The sequence below is a fragment of the Zeus faber genome, assembly GCF_960531495.2.
Source record: "Zeus faber genome assembly, chromosome: 11".
In the NCBI taxonomy this organism is placed as follows: Eukaryota; Metazoa; Chordata; class Actinopteri; order Zeiformes; family Zeidae; genus Zeus; species Zeus faber.
The window spans coordinates 23,938,694-23,960,733 of NC_137205.1; the positions used below are offsets into that span (position 1 = coordinate 23,938,694).

Genomic DNA, 22,040 nt, shown 5'->3' on the forward strand with positions numbered 1-22,040 from the left:
ACCGGGAGAACATTCACTGATTACTTCCACGTTCCCCCATTCTTCTGTAGAGGATACAAGCCTGCGCGGAGATATGCAGATAAATCAGAAAAGAGACAATAATTCCTTAAGTGCCGTGGCGTTGGTCATGGATGGTGACAAGACGCTGACGCAACGTGTTGGCATAGCTGGAGCGCTCCGGGTTTTAAAGCCAAGGAGGATTATCAGAAAAGGGAGACTTTCGGTCCAGTTTAGATTTCTGAAAATACGCTCATTGTCTTGTAGTGTTATCATTGCCGTGCCGCATGAGTTTTTTTTTTTTTTTTTTTTTTTTTTGTTTTGTTTTGTTTTATTCTCTCTCTCTCTCCCACAGCGCGGAGTGGAAAAAACCGCAGCCAAATTTACGCCACAGCTTGAGTAACCCCTGTCCCTCCGTCGCCCTCTTTCGCTCCCTGTCTCCTCCTCCTCCAGATCGCCGAGCACGTCGAGCTGACGGAGGGTTTCGTGAGCAAGCTGTCGCTCTACAAGGCTCTGGCCCTGATCGCCCTGGCGCAGCAGGGAAAGCAGCCGAGCCCCAAACTCCTGGAGAACTGCATTCAAGGTGGGCGTCCGCGTTCCGGCCGACTGTAAAGCCGCGGCTTAATGAGTAGCCCGCTCACTCAGCAATGTTTGGGAGAGCCGCCTCGGTTTAGTGTCGTACGGGGCAAAGGCTGTAGTTAAAAGCAAAGGAGAAAAACTTTACAGTGTCTCAAAAGTGTTCATTTTCCTTCATTTATTTATTTTTTGGCGGGGGGACAGGATGTGGTCCAACCTTAAGTATGCGATTGTCTCTCTAGTGCCGTTGCGGACAAGACGGGAGGGAATTTTTTTTATAGAGGTACCCATTATACTTTCCTGGCTCGGCCTTCGCTTCGACCTGCTATGACTACTTCAAGATGCCCGTTGTTGTTTCAGGTGCCGTCTTACATGGCAGCTGACAAACACGCGGCTCCGGGTCTGGCCGTGTCACGTTCCCCTCGCGTTTTTTTGTTTTTTTGTTTTTTTGTTGTTTTTTTTATCCGCGCAAGGCCGTTTTCTGACGTTCGTCACACCGCGTTCTACATGCTATTGACAATTTGCTTGGAATGTGGGAGGAGCGCCGGCTCGGGGATCACATGGGCCACAACCGTATCAGGACCGTGACCGCTGTGCCAGTCTGCTGGTGCGGCGCGGAAAGCTGAACTGATTTCACCACAAAAAGGAAGTTAGGAATTTTTTCATTTTTAGACAAATGTTTCAAACTGATGGATAGGAAGATGGGTAAATAGGTGCTGTGTTTCTCCCCGGAGTGAAATTCCAATGTAACAGCAGCATACATCTTAGATTTAGAAAACAAGATGGCTATATATTGCACAATAAAAAAAAAAATTAAAAAAAGGAAAAGGTAATATATCATACACTTTACCCCCAAAAAATACAAAAAGTAGACAAAATGGCAATATCCAATAAACCTAATAATTAACAAAAAAATTGAAAACATGCCAATGTACAGTACAACAAACCTATGCGTACATATGGTAATCCTACAAACGTACTAAAAATATAGTGAAAACCAGCAGCATACAATAAACCTAAAAATGAAACAACAATTTCAACAGTACTTTTGCTCGGCGGTGTATTTGGCAGAGTTTCCAACGCCGCAGCTGGGGGAGCCCGGGGAGCTGAGCGCGCTGAGAATGCAGCCGGTGGCAGACGACCCGCTCATGGTGCCCCACACTCTGGACACGCTGCTCAGCAGGGACAGCGTCCAGGTGGAGCTCATCCCCGAAAAGAAGGGACTGTTCCTCAAGCACGTGGAGTACCAAGTCACAAGCCAGGCAAGGGATCCAATCCAAAAAAAAAAAAAGTTTTATTTATTATTTACCTTTTTTATTTTACTTATAATTCATGATTCGGTTTGAAGGAAGAACAAAGTGTAAAAAAAAAAAAGTTAACGAAGGAAATCCTGATCTGATGCAGGTGGAAATGTGATAATTTGGGGGTTCCCACGCAGTGTTTTTTATTTTTATTTATTTATTTTATTTTTTAGTTTTTTTTTATATCAAGTGAACTGCATGAGGCTGTCGTTACAGCCCCCTGCGTCGACCCGACCTGAGCCGAAATCAGATCCGTTGAAGAAACATTGTTCTCTGGATAGTTTATTGTCTTTTCTGTGAACGTCTTGGCTTTTTTACAGCGCTACACCATCTCAGTTTACCGACGTTATAGTGACTTTGACGTCTTCCACGAGCTCCTGGTACAGAGGTTCGCCTACAGGATGGTGCCGGCGCTGCCCCCCAAGAGGATGCTGAAAGGAGGTGTGGCGCATTCCCAAATACATATTTCACCATTTCAGGAATGTCGGATTGTTATCAGGCCTCAGAAGTGGAATGAGAAGAAAACGGCAACATGTTTATAATATTGTCATTTTTGGATTCATTTCTTCGTATTTGCACTCTGGCTGTGTTGAGATTTGGGTCGACAACAACCCCGTAGTGTGAGCGCTGACAGATTCGCAGGTTGATGTAATGCCGGCGTGCCTGTGTGTTTAATGAGGTATTCCCGTTGAGCTGGTGCGCAGATGGCCGGGGCGAATGTGCCCATTATTCACCCCCCGACATCCAAACGCGTTATCGTAAGATACATTATTCACACGTGCACATTCAGAGCACGTGGATGGAGTTAAAACCTCCATAAATACGTGCAGAGTCTTTGGATCAGACCAGAACAGACAGGGATTCACTTTTATTACGGGGCTGAAACGCTCGGTCACGTGATCCAAGGAGCAGATGGAATATCTTTCAGGTATTTAACCGCAGTTAAATATTGATCCATCACCTTCCGAGGTGGAGAAATATAAGTGGACTTGTATAAGTGTCTTATCTACTGTAAAAGTGTACGTACTTTTAGTATATTTAGTGTACATTTTATGTATTTCAAATGAATAGACTAAAGTTGTGTGAAGTTCAAAGTGTGTTAGAAGTTGTACTGAAGAATGAATATACTGTTTACGATATTTTATTACTTATAATTATTATTATTATTATTACTTTTATCACAAATATATTCATATATTTTGGTTACTTTTGATGACCAGAATAACACACTTTTAATAAGTATACTATAGTACAGCTTAATTGAAGTTTGTGTCGACTAGTATACTAAACATGTACTTGAAATTTGGAAGTATGAGACCAAAAAAATACACGACAAGTATAGAAGGTATAAATTAGTAGGAATATACTTAGCACACCTTATATACTACAAAATATACTTTCAGTATGGTAAAAATGTACTTTCTTTTTTCCTGTATAAATATATAATACTATATTATTTAATCTTTTAATCTCAAATCTAATTTCCCTGTGAATGTAAATGTACTTTGCAAATAAATTTGAGTCTCTCGTAAAAAAAAAAAAAAAAAAGCGGAATAAAATTTTACTGTTTTGATCTATCAAAGGCTTAATGTAATGTATACTGTGGCTGTGACTCCATAAATTTAGTTGAGATAAAAAACATTTTTAGCTCCTGTTCACGCCCCGGAAGCGGCCTATAGGAAGCGGCAATATGAAAAATGAGATACATCACAATTTTTATTTTATTTTATTACTTTTATTTATTTATTTTTTCCTCCACAGTCCTGGCGTCCATGTCCGAGCGGGAGTTCATCGAGGGGCGTCGTCGGGCCCTGGGCAGGTTCATCAACCTGGTGGCTCGACACCCCTTCTCCTCCGAGGACGAGCTGGTCAAGACCTTCCTCACCTACAACGGCTCCGTACGTCACTCGCCCCTTAACCCACAAATCTTATCTGGGCATTCTGCTTTTAGTGACCGTGAAGTGTTATCACGGTGACCGAGCCCACAGGAGTGACTCGGAAGCGTCCGTGTGCATCTGGTTCTTCCTTCTGACAGGACGTTCAGACCAAACTGCGAGACGCCTACAAGAGAATGGGCGATGAGTTCCTGACCAGCAGGATCGCCACGCTCGCAAAGGTCTGTCACGCATTTAACCTGGTGTTACCAGAAATATGATGGAATACGTCAGTGCTATTCGAACCTCCCTAGGATTTTAAGGGCTTACCCTATTGGAAAATAAGATCACACCCAAATTAATAAAGTATTATCCCATTTGATTTAGAAATGTAGTTAATCGTGTCAAATTAGTGCTTAAAATATGTATTTAAAGGCATGCCTTTTTTTTTTTTTTTTTTTTTTTTAATCTTTCATTTTATTGTGCCCCCCACCTGCAGTTCCTCCACACCCCAATAGGGGGACATGCCTCACAGTTTGAATACCACTGTGTTATGTAAAGGTTTTGTTGGGTCTTTTTTTGTTGTTGTTGTTGTTGTTGTTGTTTCTTAGGAGTACCTCCCCGCCGACATCCAGGCCCAGTTCACCTCGAGCCGGGAGCTGATCAGAAACATCCACAACAGCTTCCACAAGCTGCGGGACCGGGCAGAGCGCATGGCCCAGCGCTCCAAGGACAACGCCACTGACCTGCTCATGTTCGGCAGAGAGCTCAGGTATATCTGTAGTTTACTTTTTTGGCCAGGGAGTGATATATCCTGGGTATCCAGAGTTTATGAGTATTTGTTTTTTATTTTTATATGACCATGCGTAAGGCATTTTTTGCTGTTTTGTCACCAACTCCAAAGTAGGGCCTGGTCGATTTTTCACCTAATCAAATATAACAATATTTTCTGACAAATACCTTGATATTAATATTTTGGTGACGACACACAATACATATTTGAGAAACTAATCATGAGTAAGGTAGTAAGTAAAATAAGATTAGATAATACTTATATTAATGATAACCAATCAATGTCCTCTGGGGGGAAATGGAGCCATTGGAGCAGCTCAATGGAGAACGTGAAGTACAGAGTGAGAGTATATACACTAAATTATAGTAATGGTCATAAACAGCTCAAGAATATACTGTGTAGAATTATAAAACTTAATGAAAGTAATATAAAAAATAACTTATGGTAATGAATGATATACCTTACTGTAACACAGCTTCAAAGAAAACATGTAATTATATCACAATATTATGATAACTCAAAATCCCAGATGATATCTCGTCTCATATCACGATATTTAGATAAAATCTATGTATACCAGCATAGTGTTGAACTCTAAGAGGATGCACTCAAAGTAGACATTTTAGCTGCAAGAAAACTGGTGTGTGTGTGTGTGTGTGTGTGTGTGTGTGTGTGTGTGTGTGTGTGTGTGTGTGTGTGTGTGTGTGTGTGTGTGTGTGTGTGTGTGTGTGTGTGTGTGTGTGTGTGTGTGTGTGTGTGTGTGTGTCTGTTAAAAATCCATGTGTCGCCCAGACGCACTCTCTCTCCAGTGCAGATTGGAAGTCACCTTTTTCCGCCCGGTAACATGCCATATAAAACGGGTTTGGCAGCTATGAGGTGTCGGTTAAGCCGCTGTTTGATGTGTTGTTTATTGAATCACATTTTTTCACCGGGTGTATTGCAGCACGCTGGGGTCGGACGCGTCTTCCATCCCCTCCCTGGCGTCGTCTCAGAGCACCTGGGCTACACTGCGCCGCTCCCTCAAAGGCCTGTCGGTGGAGTTCGCTCTGCTGTCCGACAAAGCCACTCACCAGGTACCGCCTGATGTTCCATATTCGCACTGGTCACCTCCTAAAAAGTTTTTTTTGTTGTTGTTTAATTTTTTTTTTTTTCTGGGGTGGGGGGGGGGGATTTAACAGAGAACTAAAATGTTTTGTGCTGCCAACGACTTCAGGGCAGGAGGGAAGAAGATGACGTCGTGGAAAAACTGAATCTGTTCCTGGATTTGCTGCAGTCCTACAGAGTAAGACTATTTTTATTTTATTATTATAATTTTTTTACTTGGTTTGTTTGTGATCGTTTGAGCCAAACGTATTAAAGCTGCAACGAGACAAAGACAGACGGCAATAAAAGTTGTTTAAAGGACCGCGGGTTTCGTTCACCATGTTTTGTATTTTTTACGGGAAGAAAATCAATCAGGGAAAACGTGTTGTGTTGTTTTTGCTGTCGCCGCCCAATGATTGAGTGTCTGCCTGGCCCCCGGACGTTACAGAGTATTAAGTTTAAACGCTTTTGATTGAAGCTTTTCTCGCACAAGCTCTGGTGGCTGCGCTCAGAGTCTGTTGTTTTACATCGATTTTTTTGTTTTGTCTCGTCAAAACAAGGTTTATCTGTCCTGTGCGAGTCTGAAGGCGAGATAGGTGTGGTGTCCCATTAATCACACCACACTTCACTTCGCGTCCGTTGAGTAAGCTTTTCTCAGGTGACGGACGCCTGATTTGACGGTAGATTTATTTATTTATTTGCAGAACTCTTCCACATAAAGTGCACTCACCAGTGGCATTTACGGCAAATTGACTGGCCCACTTCTACATGCAGTGGACATAAGCAACAAGGCTCAGCAAAGGCAGCCTGTTGGTGTATTGGTATGAGGATAGTAGGGTTAATAGGTTTATATTAGTATAGAACATAAAATAGGAAACCTTGGGAAACCTTGTCGTGGGGCCAAGTTCAGGAGATTATTCGTTACATACATATAAAAACAGTCATACATATGCAGTGAAATGTCCCGCACCAGGTGATTACGCACAATATGCTCTATAAGCTCTAAAAATACTCAAAATACTAAAAAGGGTGATGATATGGTCTCTCTTCAATATCCCCCGTAAGACCAAAAAATGTAAGGAAGTTCAACAACATTCTGTGAAGGTGTTCTTTTTGTAGGGAAACAGAAACGTATCCAAAATGTAAAAGGCACTCTTTGGTGAAAAATGTTAAAAAGCCTGTGTGCAGTTAATGGCTGATTCATTGTGGAATTGTTAAAAGTTAGGGCTAAGAACCTTTCACCGACGCCCTTGTCAGAAGTTTTTCAGTATTTATGGCGAGGGCCAAACAAATTAACTCCCGGCGTTCAGACATTGAGCCCGTTGGCCGAAGCGGCGCCGGCTTTGTGTTGATCAATGAGCCTGATCGTACCGGTCACGCATCGCGGACGAGGGCTTTCAGACTCATTGATCGACAAGGGGGGGGGGGGGGGGGGTGTCCGCTCGCCCCCCGGCTTTGGTGCCCGATTCTCACCGAGCGTGTCCGAAAGTAAAGTTTGCGGCGCCTAACCCCTTTCCGGTGCTGCGCAGGACCTGTGCGAGCGCCACGAGAAGGGCGTTCTCCACGAGCACCAGAGGGCACTGCAGAAGTACAGCGTGATGAAGAGGCAGATGATGAGCACCACCGTCCAGGCCAAGGAGCAGGTGTCCGTGGAGCAGCTGGAGTCCCGCATCATTCAGGTTGGCCGTCCCCTTGGTCGACGCTCCGTCGGTGCCGTGTTTTGGCCTCCGGGAAGCGGCGTGTTTGCGCCATGTTAGCGTAAATGTGATGTATCCGGTGAAGGCGGAGTCCAAATGTAGTTCGAAAGCTGTTACCGGTGGCGTCGTTGGAGGGCTTTAGCACCCAATCTAAAATGGCGCCGCAGGGCGGGCTCTGCCGCGGGCACAGTCGGTACTGTGAGAGGGAACGATCGGGGTGCAGAGTCCGCCCTGCGGGGCCATTTTAGATTGGGGAGGGGTATTCACAGCACCGTGTATATATACAGTACAGCACTGTGTGTGATGGGAAAACTTTCTCCATCATTCTCTGGCAAACATATCCTTTCATTATGCTAATTTAGTATAAATACATTTGGTTTCCGGGGTTAGAAGCCAACACGTAGTTCGATAGGAGCGGAGTATGACTACAAATCCTCGCCCCGCGGCGCTGATGGACTCACACGCTCTCTCCATCTTTCCAACAGCAAGAGAACGCCATCCAGACCATGGAACTGAGGAACTACTTCTCCCTGTTCTGTCTCCATCAGGAGACACAGCTCATCTTCACCTACCTCCCCATGACCTACCACATCCTGGGAGCCTTTGTCAACTCCCAGGTCCAAGGACACCGTGAGGTGAGATGAACGGCAGGAAGAGAACCTGAACTGAACGTTGTACTGGAAGGATTGGCGGCACCATACTAGGGTGTTGGATACTAATACTTGGAAACCCCAAATGGCCTGTCTTTGTTAAGTGTGTGTGTGTGTGTGTGTGTGTGTGTGTGTGTGTGTGTGTGTGTGTGTGTGTGTGTGTGTGTGTGTGTGTGTGTGTGTGTGTGTGTGTGTGTGTGTGTGTGTGTGATTTTTTTATTTAGGCAGAACAGTCTGAAAAAAATGAATAAAATAGAATTCAAAAGTGAAGTTAAAATAAAACTTAAATATATACAATAAAGCCAAAAAAATACGCACAAAGAAAATACTCAAACAAAAATACACAAAATGCATTTGACAAATCAAGTTCATTTGAAGGGCTACTAATTGTGACTGAATTATGGATTGATGGTTATTTTGATTCAATATTACATTTTGGCATTTCTTTATGGAAATCACTTGAAAAATGTAACGGTCGTTTTTTCCTTCTGTCTAGATGGGTGCTGTGTGGAACGACCTCCAGCCTAAACTGGGATGTCTCTTTGGAAGTAACGGAATGCAGCCTCCATTCTAAATCCCTGTTGCTCACCGGGACGCTAGAGACAGAGATTTTCTCTTTCCCCCCCGTACTGTTGTTTATGAAGATCATGAACTGACAAATGTCTTGCTCTGTGAGCTACAGGTATATACACTTATTAAAAAACTGAACATTCTTCACAAAACAAGCAGAAAAGTCATCGGAATATTTTGCAACTTCAGCGGTTCGTGCATCAGGCTTTTTCATCGTGTTGAGAAACTTACCACTCTGCTGCAGCTCCTCACTGTGCTTAAATGCGGTGCAACGGGGCAAACGCCTCAACATGTTAAATATCCTTAAAGGCAATATGAAGCTCAGAATGAAGTCAGGCAAACTTGATACCGTATTTTACTGGAAAGAAAACGGTCGCAAACCTGAATTCCATCAGGTTTGTCAGGGTTTCATTCACTCTTTTTGCACTCCTGCGCTCAAATAAGAGACCAGACTACTGGTTACGTACCGTAGCCAACGTTACGCTATTCAAAATATGATCAAGAAATACACAAAGACGCGTGTGAAGATGATGGGAGTTTCCCGTTTTCTTGAAGGGCATGCAAGCGGAGTTAGAAGCTGCTGCAGAGTGCTCAGTGGTATGTGAGGTTCAGCTAAGAACAGTTAAAAAAATGATGGGAACCCACATTTAAGTTTTAAGGCCTGGGTTGAAAAATAGGTAAACCTTCTCCTTTAATTGTGCTCATTTAGTATAAATACATTTGGCTCCGGGTTATAAACCAGTACGTATTTTAAGGCTTGAAGGCTCCTCACTCCGCCGTCTCCAAAACAAAATGAAGGGATTTGACTCGAGCCTAAAAGCCACAGTAATCTCCTGAAACTTTAACTTGTGTGTATTTTTTGGGGAAGGTTGTTGTTTTTTTTTTGTTGTTTTTTCTCTTTACTCAAATCAACTTGGAACAGCCTTAAAACTAACATTCCTGAAAGGTTTTGATAAGGGACAAAAGAGGTCGGAGGAAAGTATTTGCTCATTCCATTCCGTCACGAACCAGAAGTGAAACACTTTTGGGAAATGAAATGAAAGACACGACAATGAAGAACTGTGCAGATTGGTGGTGAAGAATTTTTATTTTTTATTTTTTTTCCTCATGAAGGTATTTGAGCTTTTATCGCCTGAATAACTGGAACAATGCTTTTGGATACCAAATCTACCAATGCTGTCATTTGGAAAAAAAACTTTATTTTATGAATGGAATACTATGTTTTGTAGATGAATGTTCTGAGTATAACTTTAGCTATAATAACTTGGGCATCTTGCATTACTATGCCATGTACTGTATAGCACTACTTAGTCATTCCATTTATTGTTTGGCGAATGTTAAGCTACAAATGATATCTGTATTCAAATTGCAGCGTCCAAACTTGTACTTTAGAATACAAGGGAGGAGGTTCACAATTTATGATCAAATATTATTTATGTAATTATTAGACACCAGTAACACTTAACATTGTCATAAAAATCGTATCTAATGTTAGTGCAATATTACATTGTCATTGCATCACTTACTGGTTGTGATAGAGGCAAAGATGACACTATTCTTTTTTCATAGATATTTTTGCAGTTGTTTTTTTTTTTTGATTAAAAATGCAATTATTGGCATTCATCTCTAGATTTTTGGAAGATTTCTTTCGATACAATATCAAAGGGACTCCTTACTATATTAAAGCTATGCTATTTTTTTACACAATACTATATAAGTGTATCATCTACAGTCTCTTAATGGATTTGTACAAATCTGTTTGGTTTGAGTGTTATTTAAAGTTATTTTATTGATTACTGAAGGGCTGAGTCAGAAGTATTAAGGCAAAGGGGAATATAAAAAAACAACACGTCATTTAAATGTTATTCCTATATTTATTATGGGAAATTTGCATCAGGAATTAGACTGTGCACAATATACTGTATATCCAAACAAAAGTATACTGTAATGTAAATATGGACGTAATAACATGTCTTGCTGAATTCTAGATTTAATTGGCTGTTCTGAAAATGTAAAAGGAAGCTATATAACAACAACAATAATAATAATAATAATAATTAATAATAATGAACCTGAAGTGTATTTTTGTCTCACCCACTTTTGGAATGAAGCTGATGAGTCTGATTTGATAACATCACATTTAAAACCAAACAAAGTGCACAATTTATGAGGAACCCTTATTTAAAAAAAAAAGCCTTTAAGAGGAAGTTTAAATCCTCAACATCCAAGGAGTAAAGTACATTCACAGGCACTGTTGAGACTAATTTAGGAAACGTATTTGGTTGACCGACAGCGTTTACCACTGTTCAGACCCCAGCAGCTTCCCAGAGCTCCGCTCCAGCTCAGAGCTCCTCCACCTCCTCCAGCTTGTGGCTCAGAATCACATCCTGACCCTGGAACTTGAAATAACCCAAGAATTTCTTCTTCTGGAGCATCAGTGGGAACCACAGGATGTCATCGAGCCACATCTGACCGAAAGGGATTTGGTCGCACTCAAACCACTGAGGCCTCATCTCTGCAGAGAAAAGAGAACAGTAGTGTTGTTTAGAAGTTTAACTCAGAATCTGGACACCATGCACAGGGAAACATTTTCTGACCACGTGTCAGTAACAATTAAAAATTTATAATAAAATGTAGAATTAATAATTGTAGATCAAAAACAAATGTCATATAATTGCATATAATACGCATACAATTTATGAAATACTTATTAATTTTATATATATTTTTATGATAATAAAAATGTATGACACGTTCTTAAATTTCTCTGCCAGTGAAGAAAATGTTCTACTGCGTTCCACCCCCCCAGAATTGTCCCCTAACGTTGATAAAGGATCAGCCGAAACATGATTTAGAGATTTATTATATAAAGATTTAGTTACGGTGCATTTAAAAACATACCCTCCGATTCTGTGGGCACTCCGTTGTATGAATCGGCTCTGAAAACATGGACGTCCAGTAGCTCTTTTTCTCCTACAAACTCAAACTTGATATTTCCAATCTTTTCAAGAACATCCACAGTGAGACCACTTTCCTCTTCTAGTTCTCTGGAAAAAAAAGAAGAGTTAAGAGTCCAAATCAAGATAATTTATAAGATACTTTAAAAGTGTCACAAACAACTTTTTACAGAAGCTTAAGGTTAAAGCTTAAAAGTTATTTATAAGGTCAATTTATAATGAAAAAGTTAGAAAAAGCGACATATACATCCAGCGTGATGACCTTAAACTGAAATGGAGGAAATGTGTTTTGCTTGTTTGCTATTTTCTTTTTTATTATTACTATTATTATTATTATTATTATTATTATTATTATTATAATTATTAAAACCATTTGACAGTTTTCTATTTATGTAAAGCAGTTAAATGCTGTTTACATTGTTAGTGACAGGGTCTGTCTTTTCCGCCAAGAATGCAATGATCAGGCACATGTAAAAGTTTAAGGTCGCCTAAAAAAGTAATGAGAGCAATGATGAAGGTGAACCCGGATGTTGAAAAATAAAAACATTGCAGTTTTGAATGGAATTCTGGGACTTGTAGTGATTCCACACAGCACACACAATCTTATGGATTTCCACTTTAAAGGTCAGCCGCCAGGTGTGGCCTCTTATGTTCCTAATATAACAATGTAATATAATGTTCATTTATAACCCAAAATGAAGAAACTGAGAGATCACCTCCTGGCAGCATCTTCTATGGTCTCTCCAGGCTGCACCTTGCCTCCAAATCCATTCCACTTCCCTGCTCCAAAGCCTCTCTTCTTCATGCCCAGCAGGATCCTGCCAGGCTGGACCACCAGCACTAGGGTGAGCAGCTTAGAGGTCATCATCTCTCCTGGTGGTGGAAGAGAGAAGCGATGGACGTAAAAACACACTTGGAATAAGATGGATGTTGTGCAAAGAACCAATGTATGTAAACAATACTTGGAATTATAGATAAACACTTAGAAAAGTAGATATCATGCAAAAAAAACCCCAATGCATATAACACACACCTAAAATAAGTCGCATATCATGCAAAGAACCAATGCATATAACATACACCTAGAAAAAGTCGGATATCATGCAAAGAACCAATGCATAAAACACACATATAGAATAAGTCGGATATAATGCAAAGAACCAATGCATATAACACACACCTAGAAAAAGTCGGATATCATGCAAAGAACCAATGCATATAACACACATATAGAATAAGTCGGATATCATGCAAAGAACCAGTGCATATGACACACATATAGAATAAGTCGGATATCATGCAAAGAACCAGTGCATATGACACACATATGGAATAAGTCGGATATCATGCAAAGAACCAGTGCAGACGACACACGTTTAGAATAACATTGATATCTTGCAAAAAAAAAAGCGACGCACGCAGAAAATGCACTAAAAATAAACAACATGCATATCACGCAAGGAACCAGAACATGCAGCACTCCCAGAACAACATGGATTCCATGACTTGACTGCAAACGAGGTGACTCTTGCATCAGATTGTAGTCACCTGCTCGTCAAAGCTTTCCCCAAACACGCGAACGCGTCACGGTCACACCGCTGTGCACGGAGAACTCCCGCGCGGGGCCACGCGCTCCGCTCCGGACACACGTGCCGCGCGGACGCGTCGCACCCGGATGGGCGCGATCGCGACGTCGGGATGGGAGCCGCTCGGAGCCGGAGCTCGTGGTTTACGAATCAGCGCTGTGCGACCACCAAATGCGCTCGACACCGAGGGCGAGTCCGATTCCGCCGGACGAGGTTAATCCCCCTTACCGCCAACCTCCGTCCAACCTTCCGTTGGTTTCCTGTGGCCAATGTTATTATCTTGTTCAGGAGGCACCAAAGCCAAATGATTAGCGTATCATGTACACCAATAAAGTGTTCACTTATATGATCTCATTTTATATAATTAACCTTACTAACACTATTTTATTTTATTTTATTTTGTTTTGTTTTGTTTTTTTTGTTTTGTTTTGTTTTGTTTTGTTTTATGTTATTTGTTTTGCTTTGTTTTGTTTTATGTTGTTTTGTTTTGTTTTGTTTTGTTTTGTTTTGTTTTATTTTATTTTATTTTATTTTTATTTTATTTTGTTTTGTTTTGTTTTATTTTATTTAAAATTATTATATTTTATTTTATTTTGTTTTGTTTTATTTAGTTTTATTTTATTTAAAATTATTTTTTTATATTTTATTTAATTTATTTTATTTTATTTTGTTTTATTTTGTTTTATTTTATTTTATTTTAAATTATTTTATTTTATTTTATTTTATTTTATTTTATTTTATTTTGTTTTGTTTTATTTTATTTTATTTTATTTTATTTCAAATTATTATTATATTTTTTATTTCATTTATTTTGTTTTGTTTTGTTTTGTTATTTTAATTTATTTTATTTTATTTTATTTAGTTTTATTTTGTTTTATTTTAAATTATTTTATTTTATTTTATTTTATTTTATTTTATTTTGTTTTGTTTTATTTTATTTCAAATTATTATTATTTTTTTTATTTCATTTATTTTGTTTTGTTTTGTTTTGTTTTGTTTTGTTGTTTTGTTATTTTATTTTATTTTATTTTATTTTATTTTATTTTATTTTATTTTATTTTATTTTATTTTGTTTTGTTTTATTTTGTTTGAAATGATTATTTACCTATTTGACGGCAACCCTGGGTAGGAACCTCTCCGCCCAGCAATGTTACAGTGGGGAATTAAGTGACGGCGCACCACTTCCGTCGAACATGGCCAATGTCGCGGTGCGTGTTTGACGCATGCGCAGCCCGGGGCGTGGACCCCGCCGACGGGCAAGCTTTTCCCGGCCGCGGCGAAGCATGCGGGGCCCCGCGTTCTCCAGGACGTGTCTCCACACCGCGTCGTGTCTGCTGAAGGAGGCCCCGCGCCGCCTGAAGGGGAGGACGCCGTCCGGCCAGCGCTGGCTGGTGCGGCAGCTCAACGACCCGTTCGCCAGGGCGTCCCGTGCGCACGCCTACCGCTGCAGAAGCGCGTTCAAGCTCCTGGAGGTCGACGACCGCTTCCACGTTCTGAAGCCCGGACTCCGGGTGCTGGACTGCGGCGCGGCGCCGGGCGCCTGGAGCCAGGTCGCAGTCCAGAGGGTGAACTCTGCGGGGACAAGTGAGTGATCCTTCTGGAGGAAGCCGTCGCCGTATCGCAGCACGTTCATCAATTAAAATTAAATAAAAACAAAACCCCCGGAATAAAACACGGTGCCCCGTTTGAATTCTCAAACTTCCACTTTATTATATGTTTTATTTGGGACAATTCAGTGTGACTAGTCCTCGAGGAAACCATCACTGTGTTACTGCGATCATTTCCATTTATAAAATAAAAGTCCTTGAATAAAACATGGTTCAAGTTTAAGTTCTCAAACTCAAACTTGATTATTTATCTTCATTTATATCTATCTATCTATCTATCTATCTATCTATCTATATATATATATATATATATATATATATATATTTTTTTTTTTTTTTCATAGTTTAAAATCGTGAAAATCCTAGAATAAAACATGATGTCCCATATAAAAGGGAAGTTTACATTGTAAAACTTCCAACTTAATTCGGGACAAGTGGGTCATTCTTTTATTGGAAACCATCAATTTGTTTCAATGCAGTCATTCATTCATTCATTCATTTCTCTCAAAAAAAAAATCCCAAAATAAAGCATGACCACCTTGCATCCCCTTGTGAGACAGTTTAAATTCCAAAACATAAACTTGATTTTTTCTTTTTTTTCTTATGTTGGACAAGTGAGTTATCCTTATAAGTCAAACTGTCAATATATATAACTGCATCGCCGTTCATATAAAAAATAAATCCCCAAACAAAGCACGATACTCCTAAGACTGAAGTCTAAATTCTAAAGCGTAAACTTGTATTATTATTATTATTATTATTATTATCGTTCTTCTTTTTTTTTTTTTGTTTTTAAATCCCAGATCCAGAATTACCCCGTGGTACGGTGGTCGGGGTGGACCTGCTCAACGTGGCGCCTCTAGATGGCGCCCACTTCCTGTGCTGCCATGACATCACTGACTCCGCCACACTCTCCCGGCTGCAGCAGCTTCTGCCCGACGCCCGGGCTGATGTCATCCTGAGCGACATGGCGCCCAACGCCAGCGGCTTCAAGGAGATGGACCACGAGAAGCTCATCACCATGTGTCTGACTTTGATCGACATGGCTGAGGAGGTTCTGCTGCCCGGGGGCTCTCTGCTCTGTAAATACTGGGACGGCTTCCTGGCTCACACACTGCGGGAGAGGCTGTCCGCTGTTTTCGGCAACGTTAGGACTTTGAAGCCGAAAGCCAGCAGGAAGGAGTCGGCAGAGCTGTATTTCCTGGCGCGAATGTATCGGAAACAAATAAAATGATGCACTGCTACTTCGGCCGCTTCCAACAGTGCGTCTCGGGTCCGCCCGACAATGGCGCTGTGGTGGAATCAGAAGTGCGCGGTTAAAAACAAAAAAATGCAGCAATAATGACTAGGGCCGGTCTCAGTGCACTTTATATTCCTGCAAAGTTAATACATTATAAACAATAATTAATACAACACGAGCTGAGGCAAGAACCATCCGGGCCCGCATTCCTCAAGAGCACAATGCAGCGCCTTCGCCCAACTTATTTTCCACCAGTGTCTGTTCTGCAGAGTCAACGGGGTATTTGTTTTGTAAGAGAAAGTAATTTGCCATCGCTGATCATGATAATAATTTGCACAATCAACTATGGACAAACACAGTATGTAATCATTCTTATATTATCGGGGTGCGGAACACATAAACGGCCCACGTATGCGGCCCAATACATTTTGTTTTGACTCATCCGAGATCTCTTATCAGTGCTTATGTTTTTGTTTGTGTGTGTATTTTTGTTTTGTGCACCCGATGGATGAAACCAAGCAATAGATTAAAGGAGCAGATTAAAATGAGTTACACTGAAATGTGCTGAAAATCCCTTCGACCATATTTGAAAAGTTAGGAGTTTTAAAGACTAAATGGAAGAAAAATGTAATCTATTTAATCTCTTACAAGTTAAATGCGGACATTGGGGAACCTCTGTTAGATTGTGTCAAAATAACACTTGAAATAAATGAATGGACTGATGTTCTGAACATTCATGGCACGAAATCACACGAGGTCACCGTCACGTGCTCATTCCTGACATTCATGACCAAAGTTCACCTGATGGAATCGGAACTTCACCTCCAAAGCCGTCTTCACACCGAATGCGTAATCGCATCCGACAGTCGGATCCTCCTCCTAGGGGATCATCGGATAAACTGCGACTTAGTTTGGTTTCTTTCACGACAACAGTGAGTAGTTTGCTGAACTAGACATTTTCTGTAGATGAGCTTAAAACTGCCTTTATATAGTGTTGGCCAAGCGCGAACAAACACAACTTATAGGAAGAGAATTTAATTGATTGTAAATATTGTGAGGTTAATTTTACTAATGTCATATTTGTGGCTTATTAGTATTTGTTTTAATTAGTATAAATTAGTGTTAAACCCAGTTCCAATATATCAGAAAAAACATTTAATTGTTGCATGAGTTGGATAATTTCTTGAACTCAATAGAAGCAATCCTACTGATTTTTTTTTTAGCTCTTTATTTTGATATCAATATTCTGACGTGAGTGTGGAAGATCATTTCACAAGTTAATTCACTGTTTTCTGGCCATCTGGTGGGTTGCACATCTAATATCAGAAAATTAAGGGGGGTGAAAAACAGCTGGTCTGGTCCAAATTTAAAATTAAGGTCTGATCCAACAATCTAATCTCTAAAATAATCACAATTCTGAAAATCTATTAATCCAATAAGTACTATTTTATACATTTTATTTTCCTTACTATGTAGAACGCTATATACAGTATACACTGATCAGCCACAACATTAAAACCACTGACAGGTGAAGTGAATACATTGCTCATCTCGTTCCAATGGTATCCATCAAGGGGTGGGATATATTAGGCAGCAAGTGAACATTCAGTTCTTGAAGTTGATGTGTTGGAACAGGAAAAATTGGCGAGCGTAAGGATCTGAGCGACTTTGACAAGGGACAAATTGTGACGCTGGACTACTGGGTCAGGGCATCTCCAAAACAGCAGGTCTTGTGGGGTGTTCCCGGTATGCAGTGGTTAGTACCTGCCAAAGGTTCTCCAAGGAAGGACAACCTGTGAACCTGCGACAGGGTCAGGGGCTCATTGATGCGTCCAGCCCGTCCGATTCCATGGTCCGATCCCACAGAAGAGCTCCTGTAGCACAAATTGCTGAAAAAGTTCATGCTGGTTATGATAGAAAGGTGTGAGACAACACAGTGCATCACAGCTTGCTGTGTATGTGGCCGCGTAGCTGCAGACCGGACAGAGTGCCCATGCTTACCCCTGTCCACCGCTGAAAGCCCCTACGATGGGCATGTGAGTGTCCTGGCAGTCATGTGGATGTTATTTCGATGTACCACCTTCCCGATCATTGCAGACCAAGTACTGTACATACCTTCATGGCAATGGTATTCCCTGATGGCAGTGGCCTCTTTCAGCAGGATAATGCATCCTGCCACGCTGCAAAAAATATTCAGAAATGGTTTGGGGAACGTCACAAAAAGATCAAGGTGTTGACTTGGCCATCAAATTCCCAAGATCTCACTCCGATGGAGCAGCTGTGGGATGTGCTGGAACAACAAGCCCGATCCATGGGGGACCCACCTCAAAACTTCCAGGACTTAAAGGATCTGCTGCAAACGTCTTGGTGCCAGATACCACAGGACACCTTCAGAGGTCTTGTGGAGTCCATGCCTCCACGGGTCAGAGCTGTTTTGGCACGAGGGGGAGCTACACAATATTATACAGGTGGTTTTAATGTTGCAACTGATCTGTATGTATATGAATGGTGGGAATTAGACAAGCAGCCATGTAAATCCACATCCATTCGTGGATTTTTGTACAGCTGGTCTGTGTTATCTGCAGAAATTCACATGAAAAGGTTTTGTGTCAGCCCAAGATGACGGACAAAGAGAGTGCACAAACACAGCTTCAGCTGCCATATCCACTAATATCAAGAACGCTCCATGCATATAAACACATTCTTAGAGGACAGCTTTTTGGCACAAGGTTTTTCCATGAATAGAAATGCATTTAATTAGGAATTTCTTAAAAAGATAAACCCGCTTTCTCTTGGATGACCGGGCTTTGTTTATATGCTGTGGTTCCCCTAAAGCTGCAAACTTCCAATACCCGAACCACTCTGAAAGGAGAACAATGCGAATGCAACCCCTGTGTGTGATGATAGTGAAAACAAATAGTAATTTAAAAATACAAAAACCCCGCCTGACGCCTCAAATTGACAGGAAATGAACGACAGGGGAACTCTGGCCTAACCAGGGTGCCATGCACTCCCAGGGCCAACCTGTCCTGCCAAAAGGCACCGCTCCGCTGACAACATTCATCATTCTCCTTGAATTCCCCTTGTTCGCATATGTTGCTCGGCGGAGCCAGCTCGGCGCTTAGTGATACGGAAGAATGACCTGTTTAGTGATCATTTCATGCCGCCCTCACATCACAGCTCAATGAACTTAAAACCTCAGAACTGCAAGGCTCACAACAACATGTATTGCTGTTGTCGCCTCGCCACATTGTATTTACAATTTATACAAATTATTAGATCAGATATAGGCAGACTACCACTGGATTAAAAACCCGGAGTATACGGCGCAGACACACTATAATGCCACCTTGGAGAATAGATATTTAGACTGTTGTTTATTATTAGGACTGCTGTTATATTAGGATCATATCACCCTTATTAATACTGTTGTTATAGACTGCTATTATCACTGTATGCCGCTCTTTGACTTTTAATAATACTGTAATGCTACTTCTCGATATTACTGCATGATATGATGTAATGTATATGACATGACACTTTGTAATACCTGTATGATACTTTTTAATACCTGTATCATATGATACTTTGTAATACCTGTATCATATGACACTTTGCAATACCTGTATGATATAATGTAATAGGCTGCTGCTGTTGTTGCTGCTATTGTTGCTGCTGCTATTGTTATTGCTGCTGTTTTTGTTGCCGCTGTCGTTTCTGCTGGTGTTTTTGTTGCTGCTGTTGTTGTTGTTTCTGTTGTTGCTGCTGCTGTTGTTTCGGTTGTTGCTGCTGCTGCTGCTGTTGCTGCTGAGTTGTTGTTTTTGCTGCTGTTTTTGTTGCTGCTGCTGCTGGTGTTGATGTTGCTGCCGCTGCTGTTGTTGCTGTTTCTGTGGCTGTTGCTGGTGTTGTTGTTGCTGTTGCTAGTGTGGTTTTAGTTGCTTTTGTTGCTGTTTTTGTTGTTTTTGTTGTTGTTGCTGCTGCTTTTGTTGTTGCTGTAGTTTCAGGGGTATTCTTTTGAAATGACCAGCTGACATCTATGTTCTTTTTTTTCTTTGTATTTCTTTGTAAAGCACATTGTGTTGCCCTGGTATGAAATGCGCTTTATAGATAAAGTGTGACTTGACTTGACTTATATCTGTATGATACTTTGTAATATCTGTATGGTACTTTGTAATGCCTGAATAATACTTTGTAATGCCTGTATGATATTTTGTAATACCTGTATGATACTTTGCAATACCTGTATCATATGATGCTTTGCAATACCTGTATGATATTATGTAATATCTGTATGACACTTTGTAATATCTGAATAATACTATGTAATATCTGTATTATACTTTGTAATACCTGTATGATACTTTGAAATGCTTGTATAATATTTTGTAATACCTGTATGATACTTTGTAATACCTGTATGATACGTTGTAATACCCATATACTTTGTAGTGCCTGTACTGTATGATTCTCCTGATATTACAGTTTGACAATCTTCCTGTATGCATCTTGTATTAGCAATACTGCAATACTGTAACTTTTACTTAACATAGACTTAACTGCTACTCACCCATACTGGACTCACTATTCCACTGTGCATTGATTGATGTGTACATACTATAAGTGTTATATATTATTTCATTTAAATTTGTATCTCTTTCTTGAATATACTGTTTTTTGCTGCTGCAATGCCTGAATTAGCAAAATGTCTTATCTTATTTGTTCTTATTTAACCAAGCTCTTCAGCACAATGACAGAAAAATATCAGACAGAGAATATAAAAAAAGTGGAATGTTAAAACGGACGAGACTGAGTAGTTACCCCGGTTTAGACAACGCAGTGCTGGGTTCCTCCTAAAGACTCCACTGCATCTCAGCGCCCAGCTTCTGGATAACCAGCTCCATCAGCTCGGACATTATTATTCAGCAGCAAACAGGTCAGCGTGTGTGGAAGTGCTGCCCTCAGTCCTTTCTTTCTTTTCTTATCTGGCGAGCGTCCTCACAAAAGGAAAGAGAATAAACAAAAGCCGCAGGAGGAATGTCAAATAGCATAAGGGATGGGTGGCAAATAGATAGATAGATAGATACTGTATATATAGAAAGACAGACAGACATATAGACACATAGATAGATAGATAGATAGATAGATAGATAGATAGATCGATTGATTGATTGATTGATTGATTGATTGATTGATTGATTGATTGATAGATAGATAGATAGATAGATAGATAGACAGACAGACAGACAGACAGACAGACAGACAGACAAACAGAAAGACAGACAGACAGATAGACAGATAGATAGATAGATAGATAGATAGATAGATAGATAGATAGACAGACAGACAGACAGACAGACAGACAAACAGAAAGACAGACAGACAGACAGATAGATAGATAGATAGATAGATAGATAGATAGATAGATAGATAGATAGATAGATAGATAGATAGATAGATAGATAGATAGATAAATAGACAGATAGATAGATAGATAGATAGATAGATAGATAGATAGATAGACAGACAGACAGACAGATAGATAGATAGATAGATAGATAGATAGATAGATAGATAGATAGATAGATAGATAGATAGACAGACAGACAGACAGACAGACAGATAGATAGATAGATAGATAGATAGATAGATAGATAGATAGATACCGTATATACAGACAGACAGACAGACATATAGACACATAGATAATTAGATGGATTGATTGATTGATTGATTGATTGATTGATTGATAGATAGATAGATAGATAGATAGATAGATAGATAGATACCGTATATATAGACAGACAGACAGACATATAGATAGATAGATAGATAGATAGATAGATAGATAGATAGATAGATAGATAGATAAATAGATAGACAATGATGTACAGACCATGTACAGATTTCATCATAACATTGCATCATAAAACGTTGACTCGAAGTTTTATAGCTTCTCTACAGTATGTTACCGTGCACATGGCAAACATGATTCAAAGATCAAATCCAATTTCTTTCCTTTGTATTGAAACACAAATCATTTTTTATCACTTTCCTTTGCAACGTGATTTTAACTTGGTTCCATCATCCTGTGGAGGGGGACGGAGGCACC

At 40.3% G+C, this 22,040-nt stretch overlaps 3 protein-coding genes across 3 annotated transcripts in view; 2 read left to right on the plus strand and 1 right to left on the minus strand.

Annotated features, from left to right (window-relative positions):
• Positions 1-9,455, plus strand: part of snx8a (sorting nexin 8a) — a gene marked incomplete at its 5' end in the record, with an annotated part of 10,851 nt that extends 1,396 nt beyond the window's left edge. The window contains 11 exons of the mRNA XM_080008908.1: positions 451-580; positions 1,645-1,835; positions 2,195-2,315; positions 3,636-3,772; positions 3,910-3,990; positions 4,360-4,520; positions 5,485-5,614; positions 5,755-5,823; positions 7,154-7,303; positions 7,807-7,956; positions 8,468-9,455. Of these exons, the coding sequence (XP_079865034.1) occupies positions 451-580; positions 1,645-1,835; positions 2,195-2,315; positions 3,636-3,772; positions 3,910-3,990; positions 4,360-4,520; positions 5,485-5,614; positions 5,755-5,823; positions 7,154-7,303; positions 7,807-7,956; positions 8,468-8,545 (1,398 nt within the window). The 3' untranslated portion in view covers positions 8,546-9,455. The remainder of the gene's footprint in view (positions 1-450; positions 581-1,644; positions 1,836-2,194; positions 2,316-3,635; positions 3,773-3,909; positions 3,991-4,359; positions 4,521-5,484; positions 5,615-5,754; positions 5,824-7,153; positions 7,304-7,806; positions 7,957-8,467) is intronic.
• Positions 9,456-10,396: 941 nt separating this feature from the next.
• nudt1 (nudix (nucleoside diphosphate linked moiety X)-type motif 1) lies at positions 10,397-13,237 on the minus strand. Its single transcript, XM_080008909.1, has 4 exons — positions 13,047-13,237; positions 12,215-12,371; positions 11,443-11,588; positions 10,397-11,056 (listed from the first exon to the last, which is right to left on the minus strand). Exons 2-4 carry the CDS (start codon positions 12,364-12,366, stop codon positions 10,884-10,886), a joined length of 471 nt encoding a protein of 156 aa, XP_079865035.1. The 5' UTR covers positions 12,367-12,371; positions 13,047-13,237; the 3' UTR covers positions 10,397-10,883.
• Positions 13,238-14,285: 1,048 nt separating this feature from the next.
• mrm2 (mitochondrial rRNA methyltransferase 2) lies at positions 14,286-16,654 on the plus strand. The gene is made up of 2 exons (XM_080009728.1): positions 14,286-14,668; positions 15,495-16,654. Exons 1-2 carry the CDS (start codon positions 14,308-14,310, stop codon positions 15,923-15,925), a joined length of 792 nt encoding a protein of 263 aa, XP_079865854.1. The 5' UTR covers positions 14,286-14,307; the 3' UTR covers positions 15,926-16,654.
• Positions 16,655-22,040: the final 5,386 nt, after the last annotated feature.